The following is a 10,709-nucleotide window of genomic DNA, read 5'->3' on the forward strand; positions in this document are numbered from 1 at the left end:
CTTATGTTGTCGTTGGATGAGACTTCGGTGTGCGCAAATTTGCGGTATGAATTTAAGTTTAAATTGGATGTTCAAAGGCAAACTAATTTGTATGATGTCGTAATATTAAAAAAAATAGAAAAACGTATTATTTATGCCGATGACATAACTAGGATACACTTAAGAATAAATAGTTGAGTGATTTTATTTGTACACCAAGATTTGTTACCTTTGCACCAGTTTTATTAATTTTTTTATTTACATATATATTCATATATGAAATACCTAATATGTCCTTAAATGGAAAATAAATAAATATATAAACATGTTGAATGAGAAAATTATAAGTCTACACGTAACCTAGAAACTGTTTCAATTCAACTGTGAGGGAAATCATAGGGATACTGTAAAATAGTAGTCACGGTATTGAGGTACTTTTTTTAAGGGATTTCAATACAATAATTCTTTGAGTGAGTAAAATACTGCCACTTTGAGAATTCATATTCTCCTTTCCCTTTTTTTTTGGTGTTGGAATTGGTCGCTACAATATAAGACCAACCATTGTCGACTTTGAGTTTTGCTAGCCAACTTTCGAACTTGCTTATCTGTGACATAGAATGTCAGTTTGGGATCAGAAGCTGATTTACAAAGTGCATTTGATAGCTTTTTGTTGGCTCATGCTACTATCTGTAAAGCTCAAACCAGATGGACTAAAATCTCAAGCATATTGAAGTAGTTCTTAATAACTGGTTAAATGTTCTTCTGTTGGGTTGAGGTTAAAAGACCTCTGTCTTCAACTTTTGATTCTTTGTTGGGTGGATGATGGGGTTAATGTATGGGCTCAACTATTTCTATGAATTTGTGTAAAGATAACATTTTGTATATTGACAACTTAAATCAAGGGTTATTTTAGGATTAACAATATTAATTGTATGTAAACTTTGATAAATATGGTGTAAATTTATATGGACAAAATTGTTGATATAAAAATAACAAATCTTCGTGTACAAATAAAATCACTCTAGATAGTTTTTTCAATATCTTGTTTGTGGGTTGAGCTTACAACAAAAATGTTAGGGATCTCAGTAATCAATCTTGGTCATTGATTGATGTAAGTGTAAGGGTTCATAAAACCTTATGCACATCAATCAAGGGACATGATTGAACTCTATTGTTGCCCTCTGTACGGCCAACAATGGCAAGGCCGAGGCATGGGCCTCTCATTGGGTTTACTGGGTTGGTGGGATTGACTAGTAGCCCGAGGGGTTTTCTTTTGTGTGGGCCTAGCCAGGAATTTACGAGCTGAGTTTTCACTTTTAGGCTTTTAGCACAATTAGGGGTGTACACCGGGCCGGAAAACCCGGTCCGACCCGGTGACCCGGTCCGACCCGGTGGTTATCGGGTTAACCAGATAATGTTTTTATCGGACCGGGTTAAACCCGACCCGGACCTTAGTTAACAGGTCCGGGTACCGGGTCTGAATTTATTCTGTTATCGGGTTATCGGGTCAGATAACCAATTAAAACAATATTTTAAATGATTAATTAGTAATTATAATAATTAAAACTAATTTGTGGAAAATATTTATCAAATTTCATTGTTTTTTGACCTAGATTACCACTTTTTCACTCGTTCAATCCTCTCTCGTCTCTCAGCATATCAAGTCTCCGCCGCGTTCATCATCGTCGGAGAAGGCTTCTCCGCCTCTCGATCTGTGCCTCTGCGGTCTTCGCCTCTACCCTCTTTGTCTCACTTCGGCGTTACGGTGAGCAACCGAGCATCTCATAAATTCTCCGCATCTTCGACCCATCTCCGCCTCTGTCTGTCCATTGTTGTTGTTCTGTTAAGTTCAAGAAGTGACTTTTTTAGGGTTTTTGATTTGATATATTGAATATTGGTTGTTGTTCAATTCAAGAATGGATTTTTTAGGGACTTCTTGATTTGATTTGTAATTTGCTAGTTGCTTTTTCACAAACTGCATTTGATCGGACTCTCTGTCTTCTCAAATATGGGCATATAGAAAGTCAAGAAGAGGAAAAGGCATGACCAGAAGAAGTTTTTATAGGAAAGACATCCGATGGCATCTCGGTCTTCGATTCAATGACTTACCATGCCTATCGGGATTGGCTAGTTTTGTCTTGTATTCTTTATAAAGATAAAGAGAGAACAAAATTCTTAGAAAGAGCAGCAGGCACTACTCCCAGTTGGCTTGGTACAGCTTTTTCATTGCATCTTTTGCTGCATATTTGATGCAAGTATTGCATATTTGTCTATCCTGGGCATTGAGTCTTTGACAGCTTAAGTTTCCATTAACCCATTTTTTGGTTTTTTTTTCTTTTTAGGTGTTTATTGAACCGGGTGACCCGGGACCCGAACCCGATAACCCGGTAACCCGGAGACCCGAAACCCGATAACCTGGTACTTCTTAATAGAGTTACCGGACCGGGTCCCTTACCTTTAAAAAATCACCGGGTCGGGTCAGACCCGATCCGATAACCCGGAACCCGGCCCGGTGTACACCCCTAAGCACAATAGTCCAGGCATTGGCATGGGCCTGTCAATTGGGGTGGTGGGCTTGACTAGTCTAGCCCGAGGGGTTTTCTTTTGCATGGGCCTAGCCCCAAGGAATTTAAGAGCACCATTGATTTCGTCCATTAAGAAATTGAGGACCAGGCTCATTACAGATCAAAAATAAAGATAAACCATTAAAAACTAAATTAAACTGTTAAGACTTATATATCTCACATCGTTTAAGTGTAAGCTACAGGTGTAGTTTATAAGTAAAGATCCAATTATTTTCAACCAATAGGACCATGTGAAGAACAAAATTGTGCGGACTTTCAGCAAACAATACATCTTCGAGTTGTTTGTGTTTGGTTTATGTTGTGCTCTCACGAGTATGCGATTTATAACATGGTATCATACCAAAAGACTTGATCTTTTCAAAGTGTCTGAGTTAGAGTTATGCGGTGCTCTCACCAGTACGTAAAATTTTCCAAACAATTGTGTTTTGTTATGATGCTAGAGTCTAGAGAACTTCTCACTTGGATAAGTCAAAACTGTTATTATGCATGTCACTAATGGTACGTCCGGTTCAACGTGACCATGATTAGCCTTATCCACCACCACATGACACAAACTTTGCCTCAAAATATATGAACTCTCTAGATATGTTTTATTCATCTCCCACTTTTTGGCTTTTATTTTCATCATTCACAACATGGGCTTTGAAGCAATTTGCTTTCTTCCATTGTCAATGGCCCCACCAAATTATTCTAAAATTGGAAACCAAAGGGACCAATATAATGTTTACCTATTCGTGGAATGTGAGATTAAATTACTTTTATTAAGATAATCGAAATGATATATGTACATAATTTTGGTGTCTATAATTGTCCATAATTTAGGTGGCATGAGGGGAAGTGTGGGGACCACTTAATACAAAATGGTCCGTCACACTTCTCCTCATGCCACCTAGATTATGGACATCAAAATTATGGATATGTAATGCTTCCATTAAAATAAATCCATAACAATAGCAACGGATATTATACATGGTGGGTGGAGTAACTCTGCAATTTTACAGATTCTCAACTCAATGCAGAAAAAATCTAACGAAATACTGTGACACATCTTTCAAGTCACTTAATGCGATATCAGATTTGTGGTGGAGTTTGAGATAAAATTGACTTTCATTAAAAGAAATTCATAACAATAGCAATGGATATTTTACACGATGGGTGGATGAACTCTGCAATTCTACAGATTCTCAAATTTGTATATCTAATAAAGTGATGAGGTGTAAAAAAAAATCTAACAGAATAATGTGACACATCTTTCAAGTCGTTGAATGCGATATCAGATTTGTGTTGGAGTTTGAGATAAAATTGACTTTCATTAAAAGAAATTCATAACAATAGCAATGGATATTATACACGATGGGTGGATGAACTCTGCAATTCTACAGACTCTCAAATTTGTATATCTAATAAAGTGATGCGGTGTAAAAAACAAAATAATATGACACATTTTTCAAGTCATTGAATGCGAAATCAGATTTGAGAATTGCAGAGTCCGCATATCTATACATAGTGGCCTTTATGATAGAAGACATGTTTATGGAGAAACATAACCGCCCCCCCCCCCCCCCCCCCCCAATCCCTTTAGAAGTCGTTTTTGATATTTTCCATTATGTGTGGATATCGTCGTCTTGCATGGGAGGGGGGAGGCAGATGGTAGAGGGGCCACAAATAATATTCCCTTAAGATAATACTTTTCTCATGCACAATGATTACTTTTAATCTCAAGTGTTTAGAGATATTTCTTGAGGTGCGCACTGAATAAATATATGGGTATATCAGTATATGTAATAATTTGTAAACTACGCAAAATACATTATACTTTTATGTATAACTCATCAATAAATGATATTATCCGCTCTAGGCCACAGTCGACGTAGATTTGGTCTTCATGGACAGTCGCAATTGATTCATAGGTTTAGGAAATGTGTTCTAGCATTAAAGGTGTAAGACCTTTATTTATATATTACTCGATTGAGTTATGTCAATCCAATGTGAGATATTAGTCTTGACACTCTCTTACACTTGTCGGTTTAGTTATATCAGATTCAACAAGTGGACATGTAAAGACCATGTCCAAATGGATCGAGTATTTACTTCGATATCACATTGAAAATCGAAGCCGAAACATATCAAGGACAATATTTGCTCTAAGCCACATCTCGCATAGATTTGTTTTTCATGGGTCATCGTCATTAGTTCTTCGACATAAAAAATACGTCGTAACATAAGAGATGCAAGTTTTTACATATATACCACTCGATTGAGTCATAATAATCCAATGTGGGGTTTAACCTTTCACATATTTGTTGGTTAAAATATCTACCGAGCTTAGCTAAGGCATATATATATATATATATATATATATTTGTGCAATCCATCATGTTGTGTTTGAAAATTTTTCAGAGGGAGAGTGCATGCGGATGTTGGGGTGTCGGGGGCCGCAATTCCACTTTATGTTAAAATTTCTAAACACATGTTTTTGATGACTTCTTGTTTTAAGTGACGAATGCATGTACCTCGAAATACGAGAATGATTGGACGCCGAAAAACAAGGGAAGTGTAGGCGTAGGGCATTCCTTCCCTTCTCCAAAATATCTTCACATATTTAGTTTACTGTTTGATTGGATAAATTGTAAATATTAAGTAATGTTCTATTTCAATCAATCTGCATGTCATTGTTGTTGACTTGTATATAATCAAACAAAACTTAAATAATTAGTTTTTATTTTCTTTCCAGATATGTGTTATTTTTTTAATCACGAGGGATCCATGTAAATCCTCGATACATCGATAATCGAAAAATCAAAATAACCGATCGCTCAATAGGTTAAATTTATGTCAAAAAATCTAAAAAACTAATCATTTTCACCCTTAATCTGGATAGTTAAACTTTGATCAACCTCAATTGAAATTATTTATTATTAGCCAACTCGGTCACCCGAGGTGATTTTGTTAATTCTCTAATTGTATGTTTTGTTTCTCCAACCTAAATTATTGGAATGAAATCCATACGCATATTAGTCAGCTTTTACTCATACAACGAAAATCGTCAAAATAAAACATGCCAAGCAACACACACACACACACACACAATATATATATATATATATGTATAGCAAATAACAAAAGTTGTTCTTAATTAGATGATACTACATCATAGATTAGGGCACCTTTGTTATTGCTTGGGGCGTACCCTTTTAGTTGAAAGACCAAATTACCAATCAAAAGACACATAAGATCAACAAAAAAGAGGATTGTTGATCAATTTTTGTGTACAAATATTCAAAACACAATTCAAGGGATCCAATTAGGATCCTTATAACTGAAAAACGAAGCCTTGACGTGCGAATCAAGCAATTCAAGTGCAACCCTAGACTTGACGCACCTCGGTGTTTTGTACTGGTTGATAGACCCTCCTTGGCTTATGAACATGTCCATGAGTGCCTCAAAGGTTCCTGGCTCCACCACCCGTATCTCCAGCGGCCCGACAGACTTGTCGTGGGCGCGGCACCTTCTGTACGTATAATCCAATTCTTCTTCCACTGCAAGGCAACATTGTTCAATCACTTTGGAATATTCATCAGCTAATGAATCTACATTGCTTTGTGGGGGATGATGTAGGATTTCCCAGTACAACACATAGTGCCCCGGCACGGATGATGTGTCTGCATAGCTAGTGTATTCCACCAGTATTGCATTGTAGGGATCCAGCAACTTTTTTGCAACTGTAATGCTTTTGTGGAGATCTTCTTCATTGGTGTTGTCATTGTCGATGCTGAGAACAACGTTTCTCCTGCATATGAATCGGAATTGCGGGGCCCGGTTGTGGAATCCGGTCACTTGCAGCACATCACCAATCCGATAACGATGCAGTCCTACATCAATTAATCAAGGTAAAGGTATGTAAACAAGCGCAGTGGGCAGGGTCGGGGACAAGCAGAATTTACGTAGAGATTGAAAAGAAGACTTACCAGCATAGGTAGTGACCACCAATTCATAGTAGGACCCAACTTTGACATGAACCAAATCAACAAGCCTGTCATTGGGGACCTCCTCTTCTTCATCTAATTGCATCAACAATGTGCCATTCTCTCCCAAAGGCAAGAACTCATAGTAGCACATGTTAGGCATTAGTGTGAACGCCACGTCCGCGGGGTCACAGAGCGGCTTCAAATTGACACCAAAATAACACTCAGAGGAAGCATACATTGGTGAAACCAAAGGCAACTTCCCATCACTGTAATACTCAAGTGATGGTATGTATTGTCCCATAGAACCAGTCACAACTGCCTCAATATACTTAGCTTTTGGCCACAAATGACACAATATTCCCCTCCACGACGAACGGCTACAGATTTCCTCAATCTCATCAGCCAGAGAGGGGTCAGGGGACGATATCATGATCGACATACAGGAACGACATTCAGGATCAGTGATTTTCGAGTCTAATTGGCCTGCGCGGATGTCATTGCACATTTTAGCCCAATTGCGCTCAAGAAATGAAATGGAACGCAGAAGTGCTGACGCAAATACTGCGCCAAGGCGCAGGACTTGTTGGCGATGGACTAGACCGGATACTAACTGACAGTACATGCTCTGGTAGCTGTCATTGCATAAAATTGCCTGGTTTGGACTAGTGTAATCGTTGAATGGATCGTGTGTTCGACACTTGAAGTGCTTGCTTTTGTAGTAGCTGGTGAGGACTGTTCGGGCAGGCAGTCCGCAAGGCGTGGACATCTCTGCCTTGACAAAGTATAGTTGCATTGCTTTGCCCTCATCCAGACCAGAGATGTACCTGAACCGAAAACACATCGAATCAAATATTACCTCACATAACATTAACATTAAATTCAAGAATTCGAGAGGGAAATCTAGGATCAGAACCAGAGGACAGACGTTTTGAGGTAACTTAATATGTAAATGTATATTAACTGATTCATGATTGGCATGATGAGGTTATATAGAAAGGTTCGCCGGTCCAAATCTTCCGCGATCGATGGCATCAACTTAGGCTCTCCTCCAGAAGTCCCTGAACTGCATCATCAGAGATATTGAGTCCATCAACATATATGTACATGTAGGTAGTATGTGGAAGAGAGGAAAAATATGAAACCTGCATAACATTTCGACTATCGGATGGCCAGTGATCAGAGATGAGTCCTCCCCGTTCGCAATCCTACGAATATAAGGATAGATATCCTTATAAGTAATGACAGGGACATGCCTCTTGAACTCTGTAACATCCTTTGAACCCTTCAAGTACTTGGACAAATATTCGGTTTCGGAATTTCTTGTTAAAATATCTTTCAGTATGCTTTCTTGTACCTCAGCAGGATTTACTGTCAGATTCTCAATCTCCTTCAGTGCTTCCTCTCCTTTGTACTCCAACTTCTTCCCGTCCATGGAATCGGAAAGATTGAGAAGAATGTGAATTAAAGGAGAAATCACAGTAATTGTTAGACACTTGGGGTCTTGCAATCACACAGTCACTGAAGGTTCTATATATAACAATGATCAATGGTGGTTGGATGGTTTTTTTTCAGTACTATTGCAACCAGATTTCAAACAAGTGGGCTCCGATCAACGTGGCAGATCGCAAGCATTTGGGAAGAATTTCATTTTCACCTTATGATTTACTGCTATTATTTTGATGCCCTGATAAGCATGTTTCTATATTCCTACCAGACATATTACTTCACAACACAATGACAAATTCCACTTGTTCTGCACTTGTCTAAAGTAGCATATCCAACACCCACTAGTTTCCGCACCCAACAGGTATTTTGAATGAAAATGAAAGCAGCATGTCTTCAGTGCTTCTGCTTTGCTCAATCAAGGTCTCATCAATCAGGGAAAAAAAAAACATCGATCGATCCATCCGTCAATTATGATGCCTCTAATCCAACTCTGTTATTCTGATTATTATCGTTTCGATTCCTCTGCTGGAATAACATTTTTCAAAGATTATTCCAACTGTCCCCGACCCCGCCCACTGCACCAGTCTTTTGCAAGAGAGTTGTTTACTTGCACGCGACTAACCCGTGATTAAGTTACATACTTTAGTAACCACCAAATGAATGAAGTTAGCTAATTGAAGCTAAACAAACACATTACCTAACATTACCTCTGTAAACAACCCAACTAACATCCTTGAAATGGTGCAAACAAGGAGATGAGAGTTATTGAATGAAGACTTCTCATTTATGGCAAATTCTGTTGGGAAATTTACTCCAATTTCTACATCTTGATGGACATTTTTCTAATGTGATTCATGACAGGGCTGGTACTTGTTGGCAATCAATCTTATATTTCTACTGTGACTTGATGAATTAAGCTTCATGACATACATGACACTGTCTAAAACACTATTCTTACATCCCAGTTGCGCGACAAGACTAAGACTAATCACCAATTACGATTATATGTACCGGTAAGGCGGTAACAGAACCGACATTTCTCATTTTTCTTGCCTAAATGCAGAGCATGAGACAATCAAATAAAGCCAAATATTAGGGTTATCTATGTATCTAAAGAGGACTCTTATGTTATAATGTCATATTCTTAAGCAGTGCCATGAAGAAAACAGAAATATACAACCAGATCCCCAAGGGAATTCAGAGTTTGGGTGTCTGCAACAAAATAAAATTTAATTTTCTCTTATAGGGGGTGTCTGTGCAGCAAAACAAAGTAAAATTTTAGGGGATTGAATGGATAATTGGACACTAACCCAGATATGTTGGATTAATTAGCCCAGATATGTTGGATTAATTAGGTGGAGTATAGTCAACTTCCTTTTTGTATTGAATTTGAAACAGAGTATGGAAATCACTACACGTTGACAAACTAAAGATGAAGCATTAATCTCAACCACTCAATGAGATGAAGAAATGCTCCAAGAACCGTATTTATGTAATGATAAAAGATCATCATCTTTAGGACAAACGTACAATTGAATTGAACAAGGTGGATGTCCGCTCATCGATCGATCGATCTGACTTGTATAGTTTGTCATTGTGTGCTTTTTTCTTTTTCTTTGTCTTTTGTCGATGTCCAAACACATGCACACATGGTGAAATATTTTCATATTTATGCAAGAGAGAAAGTGGAGGGTTAGGGTAGTGGAATACAAATAAGGAAAACTTGGGGATAATGGAGAAGAAAGTGAACAGGAGGGAGCACATAGCGTAGCGTGCACTTGGTCGAATCATTGTATTCCTTAATCCCCGTACACAACCGCACTTGTCAAAGTACAGCTACAAAATCATCATTTCTCTTTACGTACTTCAATTCATTCCATATCTCACACACACACATATATTCTTCCATGTCATGAATTCACTTACAGGGAAATTGTGCAAACGTATTGTCGGCAAAGACTTGATTAAAACATGGTGGAAAAAAGGGTAAATCTAAGATGCTGTTGTTTAGAATGTAATTTTCTTTATGCTGGAAAAAAAATGATACTATTATGGTGTTTAATACATGAGGTGAGCTCTATGGAGGAACAACGGGTCCTTCGCTGAGATGGTGAACTTGACCATGGTAATTCTTAGAGCAAGCGGGAGGTCGTGAATTCAATTCTCATGGGTGTTTTTATTATCATAATCTGCAATATGAGTCCTTATTCAGCCCAACGTGTGCAAATGTCACTCTACGTTATCTTCTCGCACTAGGTCTTGGACTCTGCGTTATCTTCTCACACTAGGTCTTGGTTCAAGTCTCAACTAGTCTATGGGAGTTGTGGGGTCTTCCATATAGCCCGGGGTTTACCGAACAACTAGGTGGATTCAATGTTGCCAAAAAAAAAAAGTAACATTAGTTTCACATTGCGGAAATCGTTGATTAGGAGGAAATCTGTCCTATTTGGAGGTTGTCGAGGGTTTGATTTCTATATAACTTACGAGTTCCAATATTATTTAAGAAAAGATTTTTTTTTTTTTTTGTGATTTCTAGGTTACAATCAATATGCAATGTAACTGTGATAGATGGTAAGTTGGGTACTTACTCTCGCATCAGGACCATCAACAAGAGGTCATGTCATGTGTTCGAGTGGGGGAGGCGTGATATTTTCCTAAAATAAATCCGTGAGATTGATGTGCTTATTGACCGGCCTATCCCATGAGGGACTGAACTAACCAATACACAGAT

At 38.1% G+C, this 10,709-nt stretch overlaps 1 protein-coding gene across 1 annotated transcript; it reads right to left on the reverse strand.

Annotated features, from left to right (window-relative positions):
* Positions 1-5,745: 5,745 nt before the first annotated feature.
* Positions 5,746-8,231, reverse strand: LOC120003954 (putative indole-3-acetic acid-amido synthetase GH3.9). The gene is made up of 4 exons (XM_038853120.1): positions 7,675-8,231; positions 7,494-7,595; positions 6,533-7,356; positions 5,746-6,436 (listed from the first exon to the last, which is right to left on the reverse strand). Exons 1-4 carry the CDS (start codon positions 7,962-7,964, stop codon positions 5,856-5,858), a joined length of 1,797 nt encoding a protein of 598 aa, XP_038709048.1. The 5' UTR covers positions 7,965-8,231; the 3' UTR covers positions 5,746-5,855.
* Between the last annotated feature and the right edge of the window lie 2,478 nt (positions 8,232-10,709).

Source organism: Tripterygium wilfordii, chromosome 8 (genome assembly GCF_013401445.1).
Source record: "Tripterygium wilfordii isolate XIE 37 chromosome 8, ASM1340144v1, whole genome shotgun sequence".
In the NCBI taxonomy this organism is placed as follows: Eukaryota; Viridiplantae; Streptophyta; class Magnoliopsida; order Celastrales; family Celastraceae; genus Tripterygium; species Tripterygium wilfordii.